This window comes from Salmo salar, chromosome 01, assembly GCF_965601325.2.
Source record: "Salmo salar chromosome 01, fSalSal1, whole genome shotgun sequence".
Taxonomy (NCBI): Eukaryota; Metazoa; Chordata; class Actinopteri; order Salmoniformes; family Salmonidae; genus Salmo; species Salmo salar.
Window position 1 is genome coordinate 169,803,300 of NC_138291.1, and position 22,013 is coordinate 169,825,312.

General features: G+C 43.7%; 1 protein-coding gene and 1 long non-coding RNA gene across 2 annotated transcripts; one reads left to right on the forward strand and one right to left on the reverse strand.

Annotated features, from left to right (window-relative positions):
- Positions 1-2,122: 2,122 nt before the first annotated feature.
- Positions 2,123-18,453, reverse strand: LOC106570505 (outer dense fiber protein 2). Its single transcript, XM_014142914.3, has 19 exons — positions 17,673-18,453; positions 17,068-17,181; positions 16,704-16,811; positions 16,349-16,501; positions 15,943-16,133; positions 12,735-12,882; positions 12,356-12,481; positions 11,944-12,018; positions 11,670-11,741; positions 11,445-11,561; positions 11,045-11,230; positions 10,711-10,820; positions 7,995-8,130; positions 7,404-7,514; positions 5,691-5,954; positions 5,339-5,439; positions 2,988-3,150; positions 2,664-2,789; positions 2,123-2,493 (listed from the first exon to the last, which is right to left on the reverse strand). Exons 1-19 carry the CDS (start codon positions 17,673-17,675, stop codon positions 2,323-2,325), a joined length of 2,475 nt encoding a protein of 824 aa, XP_013998389.3. The 5' UTR covers positions 17,676-18,453; the 3' UTR covers positions 2,123-2,322.
- A 1,643-nt stretch (positions 18,454-20,096) lies between these two features.
- On the forward strand, positions 20,097-21,267 carry LOC106570511 (uncharacterized). Its single transcript, XR_014378909.1, has 2 exons — positions 20,097-20,386; positions 20,512-21,267. It is a non-coding gene; the product is annotated as an uncharacterized LOC106570511 (long non-coding RNA).
- The last annotated feature ends 746 nt before the right edge of the window (positions 21,268-22,013 follow it).

The window sequence follows — 22,013 nt, forward strand, 5'->3', positions numbered from 1 at the left end:
AACAACTATAGGACAACTGTAACAATTACTGTAGACAAGCAGGAAGTAAATCCCCAAAACATTCCTTATCCCAGCACACTTCAGTTGGTAGAGCATGGCGTCAGCAATGCCAGGGTTGTGGATTTGATTCCCGGGGCCACCCATACATAAAATGTATACACGCATAAGTTGCTTTGGATAAAAGCGACTGCTAAATGGCATATATTATTCAACTAGTGACTTTCCAGAGTCAGGCTCTGATGAAGGTGATTCATGCCAAAACGTAAGCTTATTGTTTTTTTGTCCTGTCAATAAATCTATCAGATTTACCCAGAAACAGAAGGCTCCTTTTTCTGTATTCTCCCTGATAGTCACTAGTTAAAGTGTCCTGGGGTAAGAAGTGTTTTTTTTGGATTTCCAAGTCCCTCAGTCGAACAGATTGGCCAGAAGTGTGTTTGGGTGTACTTTTCCAAGCTGGAAGTGAAGACTGTGTAAACTATTAATGTCTGCAAAGAGCACTTGCCTTTCTTGAAAAAAGTGTATATATTATAGCCATATTGATATTGAACAATTGTAACATATACACACTCAATATCCACATATTTCATATACAGTGAGGGAAAAAAGTATTTGATCCCCTGCTGATTTTGTACGTTTGCCCACTGACAAAGAAATTATCAGTCTATAATTTTAATGGTAGGTTTATTTAACAGTGAGAGACAGAATAACAAACAAAAAAATCCTGAAAAACGCATGTCAAAAATGTTATAAATTGATTTGCATTTTAATGAGGGAAATAAGTATTTGACCCCTCTGCAAAACATGACTTAGTACTTGGTGGCAAAACCCTTGTTTGCAATCACAGAGGTCAGACGTTTCCTGTAGTTGGCCACCAGGTTTGCACACATCTCAGGAGGGATTTTGTCCCACTCCTCTTTGCAGATCTTCTCCAAGTCATTAAGGTTTCGAGGCTGACGTTTGGCAACTCAAACCTTCAGCTCCCTACACAGATTTTCTATGGGATTAAGGTCTGGAGACTGGCTAGGCCACTCCAGGACCTTAATGTGCTTCTTCTTCAGCCACTCCATTGTTGCCTTGGCCGTGTGTTTTGGGTCATTGTCATGCTGGAATACCCATCCACGACCCATTTTAAATGCCCTGGCTGAGGGAAGGAGGTTCTCACCCAAGATTTGACGGTATATGGCCCCGTCCATCGTCCCTTTGATGCGGTGAAGTTGTCCTGTCCCCTTAGCAGAAAAACACCCCCAAAGCATAATGTTTCCACCTCCATGTTTGACGGTGGGGATGGTGTTCTTGGGGTCATAGGCAGCATTCCTCCTCCTCCAAACATGGTGAGTTGAGTTGATGCCAAAGAGCTCCATTTTGGTCTCATCTGACCACAACACTTTCACCCAGTTGTCCTCTGAATCATTCAGATGTTCATTGGCAAACTTCAGACGGGCATGTATATGTGCTTTCTTGAGCAGGGGGACCTTGCGGGCGCTGCAGGATTTCAGTCCTTCACGGCGTAGTGTGTTACCAATTGTTTTCTTGGTGACTATGGTCCCAGCTGCCTTGAGATCATTGACAAGATACTCCCGTGTAGTTCTGGGCTGATTTCTCACCATTCTCATGATCATTGCAACTCCACGAGGTGAGATCTTGCATGGAGCCCCAGGCCGAGGGAGATTGACAGTTCTTTTGTGTTTCTTCCATATGCGAATAATCGCACCAACTGTTGTCACCTTCTCACCAAGCTGCTTGGCGATGGTCTTGTAGCCCATTCCAGCCTTGTGTAGGTCTACAATCTTGTCCCTGACATCCTTGGAGAGCTCTTTGGTCTTGGCCATGGTGGAGAGTTTGGAATCTGATTGATTGATTGTTTCTGTGGACAGGTGTCTTTTATACAGGTAACAAGCTGAGGTTAGGAGCAGTCCCTTTAAGAGTGTGCTCCTAATCTCAGCTCGTTACCTGTATAAAAGACACCTGGGAGCCAGAAATCTTTCTGATTGAGAGGGGGTCAAATACTTATTTCCCTCATTAAAATGCAAATCAATTTATAACATTTTTGACATGCGTTTTTCTGGATTTTTTTGTTGTTATTCTGTCTCTCACTGTTCAAATAAACCTACCATTAAAATTATAGACTGATCATTTCTTTGTCAGTGGGCATACGAACAAAATCAGCAGGGGATCAAATACTTTTTCCCCCTCACTGTAGATGAAAAGAGCCCTCTGAAAATGGACCTGGATAAATAAGTGTGTTTGGGGAGAGTACCCTCAGATGGGATAGGTGTGTGTGTCTGTGTGTGTGTTCTGAGAGAATCTTTGGGGACGGTCCCCTCAGATAGGAGAGGGGGCCCGCAGAGAGCTGGTGAGGGCTAAGTCGCCGAACACGTTGGCATAGGATTCTTTGAGGAACTGGACGTAGTTCTGCAGACTCCTGTTGATGCTGTCTGACTGCTCCAGACGATCCTTCACATCCTGCAGACGCGACTGGTAACGCCGCTCCACCTGAAGGGGAGCACACACACAGTTATGAAATTATCTCTGATTGTGTGTGTGTGTAAGGTCAGTATTGTCGTGATTCAATGTCTTTGACCACAATAGGTTTAGAGACTATCATAGATTTATAATCAGAGTTTTACACGAGAGATGTGCATTTCTAAAACACTCCCCCACACCTCCTCTTTGCTATGGCGTAGGGTGGTGAGTTCTGTGGCGGTCCTGCTCAACTGTGTCTCTAGGTCCACCACCTTGGACTGGGTGGAGCGCTCTTTGGTGGACGCACGCTCCCGGGTGTTGGACACCTATACACCAGGACAGAGATACTCCATCAGACAGAGCAACGGACTTCTCACCTTGTTACAACAAAGATAAAACATCCTCAGGGAAGAAAACTATTGTCAGAGTATTTTAGCTGATGTCGAGGTGAGATTTTTGTTGTCTGAAAATGACTGCTCCCCAGCCTCCCCCTGTCCCCAGGCAGCCAGGAGCCCCAGACAGACCTGTAGTCGGGCATCATCTAGAGCCTCCTCCAGCTGGTTGGTCAGGTGGGTGCACTCACGGGACTTCTCCTCCAGACAGAGATGGTTGCTGTGGATGGTCTCCTCCCGCTTGGCGATCACCCCCGCCAGGTCCCTGTTTTGACTGGTGGCCTCCTCCAACTTCCTGTAAGGGAGAGACAGGGTGGGAAGGAGGGAGGGATGGGGGGACAGGGGGGTTAAAGGGAGAGATAGAGGGGAGGGCTGTAAGACCCAGGTATGCTCACACATACATCACACGGTATACATAAACACACACAGAGGGGGGTCACATGTATCCGCCGGGGTCACACACTAACGATGTATGAACTCACTGAACCGTATGTCACTTTGGATATACAGTTGAAGTAGGAAGTTTACATACACCATAGCCAAATACATAAACTTAGTATTTCACAATTCCTGACATTTAATCCTAGTAAAAATTCCCTGTCTTAAGTCAGTTAGGATCACCACTTTATTTTAAGAATGTGAAATGTCAGAATAATAGTAGAGAGAATGATTTATTTCAGCTTTTATTTCTTTCATCACATTCCCAGTGGGTCAGAAGTTTACATACACTCAATTAGTATTTGGTAGCATTGCCTTTAAATTGTTTAACTTGGGTCAAATGTTTTGGGTAGCCTTCCACAAGCTTCCCACAATAAATTGGGTGAATTTTGGCTCATTCCTCCTGACAGAGCTGGTGTAACTGAGTCAGGTTTGTAGGCCTCCTTGCTCGCACCCGCTTTTTCAGTTCTGCCCACAAATTTTCTATAGGATTGAGGTTAGGGCTTTGTGATGGCCACTCCAAAACCTTGACTTTGTTGTCCTTCAGCCATTTTGCCACAACTTCGGAAGTATGCTTGGAGTCGTTGTCCATTTGGAAGACCCATTTGCGACCAAGCTTTAACTTCCTGACTGATGTCTTGATATGTTGCTTCAATATATCCACATCATTTTCCTGCCTCATTATGCCATCTATTATGTGAAGTGCACCAGTCCCTCCTGCAGCAAAGCACCCCCAACAACATGATGCTGCCACACCTGTGCTTCACAGTTGGGATGGTGTTCTTCGGCTTGCAAGCCTCCCCTTTTCCCTCCAAACACAACAATGGCCATTATGGCCAAACAGTTGTATTTTTGTTTCATCAGACCAGAGGACATTTCTCCAAAAAGTACAATCTTCGTCCCCATGTGCAGTTGCAAACCGTAGTCTGGTTTTATTATGGTGGTTTTGGAGCAGTGGCTTCTTCCTTGCTGAGCAGCCTTTCAGGTTATGTCGATATTGGACTCGTTTTACTGTGGATATAGATACTTTTGTACCTGTTTCCTCCAGCATCTTCACAAGGTCCTTTGCTGTTGTTCTGGGATTGATTTGCACTTTTCGCACCAAAGTAAGTTCATCTCTAAGAGACAGAACGCGTCTCCTTCCTGAGCGCTATGACGGCTGCGTGGTCCCATGGTGTTTATACTTGCGTACTATTGTTTGTACAGATGAACGTGGTACCTTCAGGCATTTGCAAATTGCTCCCAAGGATGAACCAGACTTGTGGAGGTCTACAATTTTTCTTCTGAGGTCTTGGCTGATTTCTTTTGATTTTTCCATGATGTCAAACAAAGAGGCAGTGAGTTTGAAGGTAGGCCTTGAAATACATCCACAGGTACACCTCCAATTGACTAAAATGATGTCAATTAGCCTATCAGAAGCTTCTAAAGCCATGATATCATTTTCTGGAATCTTCCAAGCTGTTTAAAGGCACAGTTAACTTAGTGTATTTAAACTTCTGACCCACTGGAATTGTGATACAGTGAATTATAAGTGAAATAATCAGTCTGTAAACAATTGTTGGAAAAATGTCCTAACCGACTTGCCAAAACTATAGTTTGTTAACAAGAAAATTGTGGAGTGGTTGAAAAACAAGTTTTAATGACTCCAACCTAAGTGTATGTAAACTTCCGACTTCAACTGTAGTAGTCAGGGGCGCAACTTTGGTGGGGGGGACATACTTTAAAAATTATTTTTATTTTATTGTTTTAGTTGATAAACACTCCAAACAGCCTACCCGACCGCTCGGAGGCGTCCGCATGGTCCTAAAGCACACCCCCCGCCTCGTTTTGTATCACATTCCAATGATAAAACTGGGGGGGGCACAAAAATGCATGTCCCCCCATCCCCAGTGAAAGTTGCACCCCTGATATTAGTTATCATATTACAAACACACACAGGAACATGCACACTGTACACACATACAGACTCATACTGTCCAGTGTGTAATGATATTCATGCGGGTCACTACAAGTGTCAGGCTCTGGAATGGCAGTAACTGTCTGACCTCTCCAGACTCTCCACACGGTGTTGCAGCTGTTTGTTCTCCTCCAACAGGACCGAGTTCTTCACTCTCACCAGCTCCACCTGGGTGCCTTGTTGCTCCACCTAGAGAGAGACACACACACACACACACACACACCATCCATTAATAAACCATTAATAACACCAATAAAGCCACAGTCTGGAAGCATACCATTACGTTTTGTGTGCAGCACACACACCATGCTCAGGTCAGCCAAGGTGGCACACACACCCACACACACACACACTTCCCACCTCCCATACACACACTTTCCACCGCCCCTACACACAAACAAACACCCCCCCCCACCACACGCACACACACACACACACACCTTCATGCGCAGGTCGGACAGGGCAGTGGTCAGCTCGGTGCTGTGTCTCTCCTGGGCGTGTTCCCTGTCCTGAGCTTCCTCCAGTAGGACCTCGGAGCGCCGCAGTGACTCAGGAAGAGGCTCCAGCTCTGTCAGCCGGCCCAGCAGCTCCCTACGTACCACCTCCAACTCCCTCTCCATCTGGTCCCGGACATCCCGCGCCTCGCATTCCGTTTGTCCCAGCCTGGCACAGTACCCGTCTGCCTCCGCCCGCATCTTCACCACCTGAGTGATGGGCAATGGGTAGCATTACACAGACGCACTAACACACATAGAGCACGCAGGAACAGTGCACGCACACTAACTCACATAGAGCACGCAGGAACAGTGCACGCACACTAACTCACATAGAGCACGCAGGAACAGTGCACGCACACTAACTCACATAGAGCACGCAGGAACAGTGCACGCACACTAACTCACATAGAGCACGCAGGAACAGTGCACGCACACTAACTCACATAGAGCACGCAGGAACAGTGCACGCACACTAACTCACATAGAGCACGCAGGAACAGTGCACGCACACTAACTCACATAGAGCACGCAGGAACAGTGCACGCACACACACATAGTTATTTATTTAAGCAATAAGGCACAAGGGGGGTGTGGTACAGTTGAAGTCGGAAGTTTGCATACACTTAGGTTGGAGCCATTAAAACTCGTTTTTCCACCACTCCACAAATTTCTTGTTACCAAACTATAGTTTTGGCAAGTCGGTTAGGACACCTACTTTGTACATGACACAAGTAATTTTTCCAACAATTGTTTACAGACAGATTATTTCACTTATAATTCACTGTATCACAATTCCAGTGGGTCAGAAGTTGACTGTGCCTTTAAACAGCATGGAAAATTCCTGAAAATTATGTCAAGGCTTTAGAAGCTTCTGATAGGCGAATTGACATCATTTTAGTCAATTGGAGGTGTACCTGTGGATGTATTTCATGGCCTACCTTCAAACTCAGTGCCTCTTTGCTTGACATCATGGGAAAAATCAAAAGAAATCAGCCAAGACCTCAGAATTCTTTTTTTTGACCTCCACAAGTCTGGTTCATCCTTGGGAGCAATTTCCAAATGCCTGAAGGTACCACGTTCATCTGTACAAACAATAGTACCCAAGTATAAACACCATGGGACCACGCAGCCGTCATACCGCTCAGGAAGGAGGCGCGTTCTGTCTCCTAGAGATGAGCGTACTTTGGTGCGAAAAGTGCAAATCAATCCCAGAACAACAGCAAAGGACCTTGTGAATGTGCTGGAGGAAACAGTTACAAAAGTATCTATATACACAGTAAAACGAGTCCTATATCGACATAACCTGAAAGGCCGCCCAGCAAGCCACTGCTCCAAAACCGCCATAAAAAAGCCCTTAGCTGTGGTATATTGGTAATATAGTACAAATCCCCCGAGGTGCCTTACTGCTATTATGAACTGGTTACCCCGGTAATTAGAGCAGTAAAAATAAATGTTTTGTCATACCCGTGGTATACGGTCTGACCCCGCTTTGCGTCATGCATAAGAACAGCCCTTAGCCGTGGTATATTTGCCATATACCACACCTCCTCGGGCCTTATTGCTTAATTCTCTTTCATTTAGTATATTATTGCATGTTTGTGAGCACTGTATGTGGGTACTACGTGGGCGTATACTTGTGTGTGTGTGTGTACATACCTGGGTCTTATAGCTGTCTACCAGGCTCTCGTATTGCTTCACAGAGGCTTTGACTTGTTGTACCTCTGACTGGGACAGAGCCAGCTTCTCCTCCACAGCAGATAACCTGGCCTGAATGAGGGAAACACACACATATGGCTGTCAGCCTGCAGTACAGAACGGTGTACATGTGTGTACCAGAATAATCTGACCGCAAGTCGGTGTTATGATGCAATGAAGCAATCTATTATCTGGTCAGCTAAATCTATGGATAATGAATTACATTTGTATCTTTGTAATGTACTGAAACCAGAACCAACACGTACTATTTGTTAGGTACCGGGTAGAAATGGGATTCTCGTAAAAGAAGAAAGTAGCACATAATGGATTGGTACAGAAACAGATTAAAGGGGAAGGGAAACACTAGGCTTTAGAACGTCAGCTAACTGTAACATTGCTTAGCTTTACTTCCTAAAGTGTTTACATTCCCCTTTAAAGCCCAATGAAAAATATCCATTCAAAGCGATTTCTAGTCCAACTTCCAGACTAAAATGAATCCGTCTCCGGGAAACCGGGCCAAAAATTAAGTGTTGATCCATTGTCGTTATTGACCTTGAGGCTCTGGTTCTGTAGCCTGGCGTGGGTGCCCTCTGTGGTGAGACTATGCAGGCGGTCCAGGAGCCCCTCTCTCTCGGCCCGGCCCTTGTCCTCTCTCCCATGGAGCTGCTGTGTCAGGTCTGACATTCGGCTGCACACACACAGGGTGGAGCAGGATGATAAAAGTTGGATTATGAAGGCTTTATGTCAGCTGGGCTTTATGTTAGACCATGGGGGTTTATACTGTGTATTTAAAGACAGTATTCTTGACATAGCTCATTCTAATATTTCTACTACTGTACATTACATTTTAGTTACTGTTTATAAACACAGCATATTTCTTTATATACTGGATTCTTAATGTAGCTCACTCTAATATATCTACTGTTTTACATATGATTCTTAGACTACACTACATGACCAAAAGTATGTGGACACCGGCTCGTCAAACATATCATTCCAAAATCATGGGCATTAATATGGAGTTGGTCCCCCCTTTGCTGCTACAACAGCCTCCACTCGTCTGGGAAGGCTTTCCACTAGATGTTGGAACATTGCTGCGGGGTCTTGCTTCCATTCAGCCACAAGAGCATTAGTGAGGTTGTGCCCTGATGTTGGCCGATTAGGCCTTGGCTCGTAGTCGACATTCCAATTCCTCCCAAAGGTGTTCGATGGGGCTAAGGTTTGTGCTCTGTACAGGCCAGTCAAGTTCTTCCACACTGATTTCAACAAACCATTTCTGTATGGATCTCACTTTGTGCACGGGGGCATTGTCACCCTGAAACAGGAAAGGGCCTTCCCCAAACTATTGCTACAAAGTTGGAAGCACAGAATCATCTACAATGGCATTGTCATCCTTGTCATAACACTGTTCTCTCTGCTACCACACGGCAAGCGGTATCGGAGCACCAAGTCTAGGTCCAAAAGACTTCTTAACAGCTTTTACCCCCAAGCCATAAGACTCCAGAACAGCTAATCAAATGGCTACCCAGACTATTTGCATTGCCCCCCCTCTTTTAAGCTGCTGCTACTCTCTGTTTATTATCTATGCATAGTCACTTTAACTCTACCTAAAACTGCATTGTTGGTTAAGAGCTTGTAAGTAAGCATTTCACTGTAAGGTCTACACCTGTTGTATTCGGCGCATGTGACAAATAACACTTGATTTGATTTGCTGTAGCATTAAGATTTACCTTCACTGGAACTAAGGAGCCTAGCCCGAACCATGAAAAACAGCCCTGACCCTTATTCCTCCTCCACCAAACTTTACAGTTGGCACTATGCATTAGGACAGGTAACGTTCACTTGGCATCCGCCTAGATTCGTCCGTCGGACTGCCAGATGGTGAAGCGCGATTCATCACTCCAGAGAATGCGTTTCCACTACTCCAGAGTCCAATGAGCTTTACACCACTCCAGCTGACACTTGGCATTGCGCATGGTGATCTTAGGCTTGTGTGCGGCTTCTCGGCCATGGAAACCCATTTCATGAAGCTCCCGACGAACAGTTCTTGTGCCAATGTTACTTCCAGAGGCAATTTGGCACTCGGTAGTGAGTGTTGTAACCAAGGACAGACTATTTTTAAGCGCTATGAGTTTCAGCACTCGGTGGTCCCGTTCTGTGAGCTTGTGTGGCCTACCACTTCACGGCTGAGCCGTTGTTGCTCCTAGACGTTTCCAATTCACAATAACAGCACTTACAGTTGACCGGGGCAGCTCTAGCAGGGCAGAAATTTTACAAACTGACTTGTCGGAAAGGTGTCACATTGAATGTCACTGAGGTCTTCAGTATGGGCCATTCTACTGCCAATGTTTGTATATGGAGATTGCATGGCTGTGTGCTCGATTTTATAAACTTGTCAGCAACATGTGTGGCTGAAATAGTCAAATCCACTAATTTGAAGGGATGTCCACATACTCTTGTATATATTATGTATCTTGTGTAAATTCATCTGGTGTATACAGTATACTGTATATGTATAGATTGCATTTGGATTACTGTTACAGTTCTATTTGGGTTTTAAATTAATTTGTTCAGAAATTCTTGATTAGTTTTTTGGTTGTGGATTATCTGTGTACTTCTTTGACATTTCACTGCATTGTTAGGAGCTAGTAACATAGTGTCACGGGCGTCGTAAGGATTGGACCAAAATGCAGCGGGAATATGTATACTCATCTACTTTTTTATTGAAGAAGGAAAACAAGAATAAACACGTATACAAAAACGAAACAGTCCTGTAAGGCTACTAGGCTATACAAAGAACAACTACCCACAAAAAACCCATGAAAAACACCCCTACTAAATAGGACCTTCAATTAGAGGCAACGAGGAACAGCCGCCTCCAATTGAAGGTCAAAACAATAAACTAGACATAGAAATAGAAAAACTAGAAAATAGAACATAGAAATACAAAACATAGAACACAACCCAAAAACCCTGACAACACAAAACAAACACACCCCTGCCACGTCCTGACCAAACTACAATAACAAATAACCCCTTATACTGGTCAGGACGTGACACATAGGCATGCTACTGCATTGTTAGGAGCTAGTAACATAGGCATTTCACTACATTCCCTATAAGATCTGCTAAATGGTGTACGTGACCAATGACTTTGATTTGACTATATTTTACATTTCACATATTCATGATTGTGCTTGATTCTGTGTTCCCTCTTATTCTGAGAGAAGGTGGTCAATCAACTGAAGCATCTCTCTCTTTCTCTCACCTGTTGAGGACTGAGACCTCCATCTCTAGCTGAGTCTTGTCCTTCATTTCCTGGGCGTGGCGACCACGGCAGTTCTCTGCTGCTGATAGGGCCTCTGCCATCTGGTTCTCCTGTGAAGTCAACAATATCATCCAATAGATTTTAACATTATTTAAGCCGGGCCCTGGAGAGCTACACGGTACATCAGGCTGTTGTTCTAGCCCATTACTAACAAAGGTTGACTAATCATCAAGCTATTCTTCTGTGGGATATCTTGTTCCTAAGCACTGATTCAAGGTCAGTTTTTTATAAAGATTAGACACAGTTAGTCCACCTTCTCCCCCCCTTCACCTACCACATCCAGTAGCTGGGTGCTGAGCTGCCGGGCGGTATCTTCGCTGTGTTCAGCCCGGTGTTTCTGGGCCCGTGTGGCCCTCTTCAGGTCCTCTTTGTCGGCCTCCGCCTGAAGTTTCACACCCCGCAACTGCTCCAGCAGGTGACCCATCTCTCCCTGCTGCTGACTGGCCGCCCGCTCCAGGTTCTTGACAAATCCGAAAGCAGAGGATGAAAAAAAACATACAGGAAGAAATTTTGTCTGCAGAAGAAAAAATATTTGTAGTGGGAATGATCTTTTCACTTTTCTTTTGCAATAAGGCATAGGCAGTATGTAAATACAGCAAAATGAAGCTGCTCCAGAGCAAGATGAATTGCGTACGAAACAGAATCCACGCAACAAACATGTCACTCTACTCTACCTTGATTTGCACAGCAAGGCGGTTGTTGTCAGCCTCTTTGCTGCGTAACTGGCTCTGCAAGTGGGCCCGAGTAGACTCCAGCACTTTAGACAGTTCGCCTGTGGTTTTAGCATTCTCCTGGAACATCAACAGACAGAAAATACATGATCATAATCATTCAAATAATGATATATTTGATGAACACGCTGCGAGTGTGTGAGACACATTACTGCCTCTGTACTTCACCTTCTCTGTGTCCAGAAGCGTAGTCAGTTGCTTCACCTCCCGCTCCTTCTCTTGGAGTTTCACCACAATATTCTGTGTGATGACATTGCATGGTTATAATATGCTTATAGTGTAATGTATGCTTTACGAATGACACAGACATTAACTTCAGTAGAACCTTCCTCTATACATCAACTGCCCCAAGAGCACAAACCATTTTGAAGAGGACATTTTGGTGATTCGTAATTCAAGGAATATTTTGCTGACAGACAGTGGCTTATTCAAAGAAACACACCGAGTTTTCTGCCTCTGTGTCTGTCAGCCTCTTCAGAAGTACATCTTTCTGTTCTGACATCCTCGTGGATTCCAGCTGTTCAAAAAACAAATAAGAAAAACAGCCACCACAACAGGTAAAAGTGCAGTTATAAGAGGGCCTTATTTCGGGCCACAACATGAGATTGTGAGTTGTAATTGGCTTGCTGCCTCATCCTGCTTCTGAAAGTCATTGGTTCCTCATCTTGTCAGCATTTTCACCTTCCTGGAAGTTGTTGAAACTTAGGGTTCAAGTAGGGTTAGGGTTCAGGGTAAGTAAAGTATCTTTGCTAATCATGTTGTGGCCCTAAATCAAGGCATGTTATAGCTAAAAGTAAGTTCTACTCTACTGCAGGCCAATCTGACCTCTACTGGCCTGAAGCGTGTACCGGTACCTCACGTCCATGCTGTTCCCTCAGTAGGTGGCGCAGCGTGCGGTTGGTGGCCTCAAACGTCTCCAGTTTCTGGAGCAGCAGCTCCTTCTGACGCGCCAGGAGGGAAGACTCAGTCCCAGACATCCTCTTTTCCAACCAAATGAAAGAATTTCATATTTCAACACCTATATTATATCTTGAGGTTGCACCTACCATATGCATTTTGAAAACCTATATTGGTTTCTTAGCATAGTTGGGGTCAATTCCATTTCAATTCAGTCAACTGAGGAAGTTAACTAATATCCCCTCTGAAAATAACAAATAGTCTGAATTGGCATGTCAATCCATCCCCTGAATTGAAATTGTGCTGAACCCCCTAACCCTGTCTGTTATCACTCACGCTGGTGCTGACACTCCTCATCTTAGTGACGGTCTCTCTGAGGGCTGACACCTGTATTGCAGCCTCTGTCCCATCTATCTCAGCCTCCATCAACTTCCTGAGCAGAGTGTCCTTCTCCAGCTGCATCGACTCCATAGACCTCTCTAGTCTGGACAGGTGTGTAGGAAGACATCGTATGAGAGGCAGAGGAATGGCAGATTGTGAATATGGGACACAAAAAGTAAAGATTGTTGTATTATAAACTGGGTGGTTTGAGCCCTGAATGCTGTATACCAGACTGTATACCACATGTATTTTTACTGCTCTAATTACGTTGGTTAACAGTTTATAATAGAAATAATGCATCTTGGGGGTTTGTGGTATATGGCTAATGGTTCTACCACACCTCCACGGGCTTTATTGCTTAATTATACACTAAGTGTACAAAACATTAAGAACACCTTCCTAATATTGAGTTGCACCCCCTTTTGCCCTCAGAACAGCCTCAATTCGTCGGGGCATGGACTCTACAAGGTGTCGATGCTGGCCTATGTTGACTCCAATGCTTCCCACAATTGTGTCAAGTTGGCTGGATGTCCTTTGGGTGGTGAACCATTCTTGATACACACGGGAAACTGTTGAGAGTAAAAAACCCAGCAGCGCTGCAGTTGTTGACAGAAACCGCCACGCCTGGCACCTACTACCATACCCCGTTCAAAGTCACTTAAATCTTTTGTCTTGCCCCAAGGCTTAAAAATCCTTCTTTAACCCGTCTCCTCCCCTTCACCTACACTGATTGAAGTGGATTTAACAGGTGACATCAATAAGGGATCATAGCTTTCACCTGGATTCACCTCGTCGGTCTGTCATGGAAAGAGTAAGTGTTCTTAATGTTTTAATTTTACCCTTATTTTACCTGGTAAATTGACTGAGAACACATCATTTAAAATCAAATCTAATTTTATTGGTCACATACACTTGGTTAGCAGATGTTATTGTGAGTGTATTGAAATGCTTATGCTTCTAGATCCGACAGTGCAGCAGTAGCTAACAGGTAATATCTAACAATTCCACAACAAAACCTAATACACACAGTCTAGTAAAGGAATGGGATGAGAATATATAAGTATAAAATATATGGATGAGCAGATGCAATAGATAGTAAAGAATAGATAGTGAAGGATACAGTATACAACATATGAGATGAATAATGCAAGATATGAAAACATTCTTGAAGTGGCATAATTAAAAAGTGACTAGTGTTCCATTTATTAAAGTGGCCAATGATATCAAGTCTGTAGGTAGGCAGCCGTCTCTCTGTGCTAGTGGTGGCTGTTTAACAATCTGATGGCCATGAGATGGAAGCTGTTTTTCAATCTCACTGTCCCAGCTTTGATGCACCTGTACTGACCTCGCCTTCTGGATGGAAGCGGGGTGAACAGGTAGTGGCTTGGGTGGTTGTTGTCCTTGATTATCTTTTTTTCCTTCCTGTGACATCGGGTGCTGTAAGTGTCCTGGAGGGCAGGTAGTTTGCCCCCGGTGATGCGTTGTGCAGACCACACCACCCTCTGTAGAGCCCTGCAGTTGTGGGCGGTGCAGTTGCCGTACCAGGCGGTGATACAGCCCGACAGGATGCTCTCAATTGTGTACCTGTAAAGGTTAGTGAGGGTTTTTGGTGACAAGCCACATTTTTTCAGCCTCCTGAGGTTAAAGAGGCACTGTTGCACCTCCTTCACCACACTAAGTGTGGGTGGACCATTTCAGTTTGTCTGTGATATGTACACTGAGGAACTTAAAAACGTTCCACCTTCTCCTCTGCTGTCCCGTCGATGTGGATAGGGGGGTGCTCCCTTTGCTGTTTCCTGAAGTCCGCGATCATCTCTTTTGTTTTGCTGACATTGAGTGAGAGATTCTTTTCCTGACACCACACTCCGAGGGCCCTCACCTCCTCACTGTAGGCTGTCTCGTTGTTGTTGGTAATGAAGCCTACCACTGTTGTGTCGTCTGCAAACTTGATGATTGAGTTGGAGGCGTGCATGGCCACGCAGTTGTGGGTGAACAGGGAGTACAGGAGAGGGCTGAGAACGCACCCTTGTGGGGCCCTGTGTTGAGGATCCTACCTTCACCACCTGGGGGCAGCTCTTCAGGAAGTCCAGGACCGGGTTTCACAGGGCGGGGTCGAGAACCCAGGGTCTCAAGCTTAATGATGAGTTTGGTGTTGAATGCTGAGCTGTAGTCAATGAACAGCATTCTTACATAGATATTCCTCTTATCCAGATGGGATAGGGCAGTGTGCAGTGTGATGGCGATTGCAATGTCTGTGGACCTATTGGGGCGGTAAGTAAATTGGAGTGGGTCTAGGGTGGCAGGTAAAGTGGAGGTGATATGATCCTTGACTAGTCTCTCAAAGCACTTCAAGATCGAGAGATAGAGAGCCCACAGTCTTTGGTAGCAGGCCGCGTCTGTGGCACTGTATTGTCCTCAAAGCGCGCAAATACGTCTTTTAATTTGTCTGGAAGCAAGATGTCGATGTCCGCGACGGGATTGTTTTTCTTTTTGTAATCTGTGATTGACTGTAGACCCTGCCACATACGTCTCGTGTTTGAGCCGATGAATTGCGACTCCACTTTGTCTCTATACTGACGCTTTGCTTGTTTGAGAGCCACCAGCAATGACCTGGGAAATAGTTACAGGGGATAGGAGGGGGGGATGAATGAGCCAATTGAAAGCTGTGAATGATTAGGTGGCCATGATGGTATGAGGGCCAGATTGGGAATTTCAGCCAGGACACCAGGGCTCATTGTATGACATTATTACAGGCCAGTGATATTTTGCATGGCTCGTGAGTAACTTGTGGCTCTCGATAACTTAACTTTTGGCTCCCGACAATAAATCAGATGTTATATATAAAGAACTACTAAATAGACCTTATTTTATTACAAGGACTATTAATGGGTTAAAGGAGTCTGAGAATCATGGCTCATCATCACAGTCATAACAACTCTGGACAACTCATACCTGCAGGCAACAGGGTATTGAATCCCATCTTCCTGTCTGTCTGCCACTCACTATCTGTTTCCCTCTCTACTTTCTGACTAACACTGTCCATCAAATACAGTACATTTTTAATACAGGGCAAAAATAAGAAAATAAGTTAAAGCTGTAACGTTACGAAAACAAAGTAAATTAAAATAAACTATGGTTTCAAGTGCGTCTGTCTGGTCCATACCTGCTGGTGCAGTCACTCTCGTCCAGCATCTTCTCCATGGAGTGGCGCAGGTGGGAGTTCTCCCTCTCCGTGACCTCCAGCTCATTGGCCACCTCGGCCAGCTCCTTCTCCTGCTCCTCGATGACCTGCTGGGAGGCGCTAAGTTTCTCAGACTGCCGCTCCAGCAGCTGCTCCTTCCTTTGCAGCTCCACCTACACACACACACACACACACACACACACACACACACACACACACACACACACACACACACACACACACACACACACACACACACACACACACACACACACTTATAAGATGAAATAAATGTTGTATCAAGAGGTAGGGAACTAGGGGAACTTGTGCATCCGGTCCTAAGGAGAATTTTATGGGAGGGACAGACAACACTTTTGAACGTGCTGACCTCAGTCATCAGGCTGTCAATCTTCCTCTCGTACTGGTTGATTCGTCCATGCAGCACTTCCTCTTCCTCTGACGAGAGGTCGGCAAATCGCAGCGGAGAGTGGGAGATCTCGGGCTGAGGTAATGGTGTGATCTCCAGACGATGAGTCGGCCCCTGAGACATGAATAGATTCAGTGACCACAGACTCTGGCAACATTGCTTCTTTTGATCCATTTTATAACATATTGTTGATAGGATAGTCTTGAAATTAGTTATTTTATAAGATACTGCTTTAATAGGTGTATGGATACATTGCATTAGTGGAAATTAAGATAAATAGACAGACAAGATAAAAGGAGTGAATAGCATGTCAGACCTCCCATTTGTAGGAGGCATCCCGAATGGAGGCCTTCCCAGGCGGTATCCACGGCACCCGTGTCTTGACCTTTGCAGTAGGTCGCAGGTTCCCTCCATCGCCCTTAGTCTTACCATAAAAAACAGACAGCATAAAACTCAAGGGAGACACTATGCCTTTACATGTAGTGCATGGTATACAGTATCAAATAGCATAAAAGAAAGGAGTATACATTCAGAGACCCTTGGAAACAGCGTAGAACATATTCTCCATGGTTTTCGTATCAATTCAGCACCTCAGGCCCTGAATCAGAACTGTATTGATAGGAAACTAGGACATCTAATGAACTGTTTCAAATGTGTTCGCCTGAAAAGGTTTTTCCAACCTGTGGTGTCCTGGCAGGGCTCCTACTCTTCTTCACATGCACATGCACAGGCTTAGTCTCATTCACGTGCACATGTAGGAGCGGTGAGATTGATCGGGTTCTCATTGCTTTTTTCTGTAAAAAAAAAGCAGTGTGTCAACTACGCAAAGGCCACAAAACAACTCCCTCATCAACTCAACCTTTCTATTGTGGCCCAGCACTACAACACAGCACTACAACAAAGGGAGGCAGAATCATATGCAATGTCAGAAACAGAGTAAATGGCGCAAAGGAGGCCTTGATAAGGGACAGTTTCCCTGGGTACATCATCAAACACAAACATCAAGGAAATGGGGGCAAGTGTAAACAAACAAGGTGGGGTTTATTCACTGTCAGATGTGATTCTTGTTTAGTAGGAGATTGTCTGTCAATCAAAAGATACATAGTTAGTTAGATAGCCATTATACTAGCAAGCTAGATAGATAAGTAGCTTATGAAATATAGTAGATAAAACATGAAATGGCCTGGTAACGTTAGCTGGCTAGCTATTTGGCTAAACCATTAAGCTAAGACAGAGACTGCGACGTGGAGTATCTACTGTAGCATTAACATCAGAAGTCACTCACCATGTGAAAACCCAAATATTCCTCGAAATGGTAGATTATGTATATTGTGAAATATATTTTACTTAGCTTGCTAGCATTTCATTCAACAGGCAAAGCTTCCTCTAAAACACCATTCTTCCGGTAGACTAGCATTCTGATAGGTGGTTGGCTGATTCAAAACTTTGCTGGTCTGTGATTGGAGCAAAGAACTGACCTTGGTGTTTTATGGTCCACGTTGTTGATAGCAACGGGTTCCCTGGAAACCGTCCAAGCTTACACAAGTTTGCTTTGGATGGGTGTTTCTCGCTCCTCTCCCGGGGTCATGGTTAGAAGGGTTTATGAGGCAGGTTAGAATAATTAACTTAGCAGGTTAGGATAATTAGGTTAAGGTGAGAAAAAGTGTTAGGGTTAGGTAAAATGCAAAACACATGACCTTTGACCTTAATTTACCAAAGCTGGATTCGTTCTAGCCATGACTATCCTGGCTGCACTCATGATGGTGATGGCAGTAGTTAGGTGGTCCAGTTAAATATGAAAATAGCCTAGATCAGTGGTTCCCAACCGGGGGTACTTGGCCTATCCACAGGGGATACTTAAGAAGACTCATGAGACCATAGGCTTACTTGTAAAATGCCAAATGCGTTTCTATGAGCTTATTTTGGACCTATACTTGTCGCCTGCCTTGAGCATCTCGTCATTATATACAGATCTCTAGACGGATAGACTTTTACGCCTTACGTTAAGTTAAATACACACAGATTTGGTATTTTATTAGGATCCCCATTAGCTGTTGCAAAAGCAGCAGCTACTCTTCCTGTTGTCCACACAAAATATGAAACATGACATAATACAGAACATCAATAGACAAGAACAGCTCAAGGACAGAACTACATAAAAACTTTTTTAAAGCACACGTAGCCTACATATCAATGCAAACACACAAACTATCTAGGTCAAATAGGGGAGAGGGGTTGTGCCGTGAAGTGTTGCTTTATCTAAACCAGGTATGCTGTTTATTTGAGCAATATGAGATGGAACGGCGTTCCATGCAATAATGGCTCAAAATAATACTGTAAGGGTGTACTTCAGGGGCACTCCGGGCAGAGCAAAATTCAGTTGGTGGTACAGTAAGCAAAAAAGGTTGGGAACCACAAGCCTAGATAAGACAGTTGTTGTGAACTAAGTCACTTTTAGGTACAGCCACAAGAATATAATATAATTCTAGAATATAATTCTAGAATGCAGTGTAACTGATAGAAAATAAAATAATACAATATAATAACTTTTTTTTTTTCAGCTGTGGCAAGTGGCTTTCACAGTAGATTATAAAGAAACAGCAACATTCACACATGTTAATGACAGACTATAGTTATGTGATGAAGCTAGAAGGACTGCAAAACTGATCAATATCAGAGTTTCCCAGACCCAATAATGTTTCAGTATTTATAACAATTCCAGATCATCAACGTTGTCTTGTAGATGTCAATGTTTTTTTAATGTATTATTCTTTCTAGGTTTTTTCTTTACTGATGGAGTTTGTACCACTTCCTCCAGCCACCCTGTCAATGTTGAGGTCTGGTTGGTAGGGGACAGTTCCATCAAATTAAATCGGGCTCAGGGTGGCCCTCAAAGTAAACCAATGTTCTAATTGCTGTCAGCTCTACCTTCCGTGGTTTCCACTCATGTCTTGTCCTACTTGTACACGACATTATGGGATGTGTAGCCTATCACCTGGTCCACCTGATGTGAGGTTAGTCATGGGTTCTTATAGTAATTTTTCAGCAGTGGTGTCCATCATTGAATTGAAGGAACTGTGGGAACATTTCAATACTAACCAAGGATCAGTGGAAGAGTGTACAGGAGAGAGTCCACTCCTCTTCAATCTGTGCAAGGCACTGTCCAGTACTGCATTCATACTGTAAACAAAGCAAAACTTGTATGCACAATATTCTCCGGTTTAAATCCTACTTATAACAGATACAAACAGGCCACCACAATGTTAATCCACATGTTCTGGTCCTGATTCTAATCACTTATTGTAGGTCTATTGGTCCTTCATATTCATTTTCATTTCTGAAATTACATGTTTTTAATAGGACCATTTTTCACAACTAAACAGGGCAGTCCTACAGACCCCTCAGTCTGTCAAACCTGCCTCTCGCTGTCTCTCTCTCACAAACACACCCAAGGAAGAAGGAGTTTGCGAGTTGTTTCCCGCCAGAGTGTACTCATATACAGATATTTCCTGGAGTCAAAAGTGAAAGTAAACCCCGGGTGTTGCAATCGTGACACGTTGGCACTGAGAAAAGCTTATTTTGGATACCAAAAAGGTACGATGTTTTGTCTCAATAAACACTAAAAGGTTGCATTGTTTTTCTGTATTAAAAAAACTATTATTAGAGGGTGCTTCTGTCAAAGTTTGACCATTTTTTCTACTTGTTCTAAAGTGGTGTGTGTAGTGATCAACCATGGTGATCAGTCCGGCTCAGCTGCTTAACATTATGGAGGATCTGAACTCAGACGAGTTGAAGAGATTTCAGTGGTACCTGACTCAGGGTATGGGGAATGACTATCCTCCCATCCCAAAGAGCTGGCTGGAAAATGGAGACAGGATGGAGACAGTGGATAAGATGGTGCAGAGTTACAGACTGGACGGTGCTGTGAAAATCACTCTGAAGATCCTGAAGAAGATGAACCAGAATAGTCTCGCTGAGAAGTTAAATAAATACATATAGGTATGTAACAGAGTCTTATCTTTTGACTAATATGGGGATATGGGGAGTAATCACTGTGCAGTAATTCTCAATCTAAGAAAGTAATGCATCCCTAGTTGTCTTTTCACATCCTTAACGATGAGGAGCTAGAGAGAAGAGGCTCAGTGGCTCTGCTGACCAAGCTGATGAATAAGGATAAAGCTAAAGGGAGATTCTACCTGGCCCTGTCAGAGGACCTGGAGAAGCAGACAACATCCTGAAAGATGACATGCATACAGCAAGATTAAAGGGTTGTTGTTCTGAATTCAACACAAGCCAACCAAGAATGAGCAAGAATATTTTAATTTGCCTTGCCATTTCAAACAAAAGGACATTACTGTATACTAATAAGATGATCCAGCAGGGGTTGTTATAAGACAAACTTAAGACTAACAATATTGTTTGGACCCCAGGAAGAGCAGCAGCTAATTAGGGATCATAATAAATACTAAATTGTATAATGTATGGACAGCAAACACAGTCGAAATATGCATTTCTTTTTTTGCCTTCACATGTACATGGCTGATTGACAAGATTAGGCCTAGTACTGGACTGTTGTGGGCTGTATTGCATGGAAAGATAGCACATTATTTACATTGGTTTGGTTTACAGTACACTGCTCCTAAATATCTAGCTATTCAATGTCACATTTTAAGCACATCTTGTATAATTTTAATACACTTCCTGTTGAGTGTAAAGAAATATCTACAAGACATTAAATTCTGAAAATAATTTGGAGTCATGTGGGACACTCAACTGAGAATATAGGTATCTTTACTTCAAGTATGACTAATTGTACAGCAAATCCTTCGCAACATTTTCTTGATACTTGTGAGCCTAATAAATTCAAAAGGAATACAGTATATGGAAATTCACTGTGCAAAGCCCTTCACAAATATGTCTGCATATTAGTCCAATGCAGCATAAAGTGTGTTATGTCCTTATCTGCTTCTACACTCAACAAATGCATATAATGCTGTTTCACAGTATGACATTTACTTAGCTTCCTTTAAACTGAAAGTACTTGGTAATACTAGTCTATTATCTACACTACCGTTCAAAAGTTTGGAGTCACTTAGAATGTCCTTGCTTTTGAAAGAAAAGCACATTTTTGTCCATTAAAATAACATCAAATTGATCAGAAATACAGTGTAGACATTGTTAACGTTGTAAATAACTATTGTAGCTGGAAACGGAAGATCTGGTCCTTCTTTGGACACTGTGTTAACAAACCTCCAAACGAGCTTCAACGCCATACAACACTCCTTTCGTGGCCTCCAACTTACTTTTAAATGCTAGTAAAAGTAAGTGCATGCTCTTCAACCGATTGCTGCCCGCATCCTCCCGCCCAACTAGCATCACTACTCTGGTAGTGGTACTCTGGTTCTGACCTAGAATATGTGGACAACTACAAATACCTAGGTGTCTGGCTAGACTGTAAACTCTCCTTCCAGACTCACATTAAGCATCTCAAATCCAAAATGAAATCTAGAATCGGCTTCCTATTTCGCAACAAAGCCTCCTTCACTCATGCCACCAAACATACCCTCGTAAAACTGACTATCCTACCGATCCTTGACTTCGAGCGATGTCATTTACAAAATAGCAC

Excerpts from the sequence above, each read along its gene's own strand:
- LOC106570505 (XM_014142914.3), bottom strand. Across the intron at positions 16,502-16,703 it reads ATGCCTCCTACAAATGGGAG|GGGCCGACTCATCGTCTGGA; the intron begins GTCTGACATGCT and ends TTCATGTCTCAG. Across the intron at positions 16,134-16,348 it reads TTGACAGCCTGATGACTGAG|GTGGAGCTGCAAAGGAAGGA; the intron begins GTCAGCACGTTC and ends GTGTGTGTGTAG.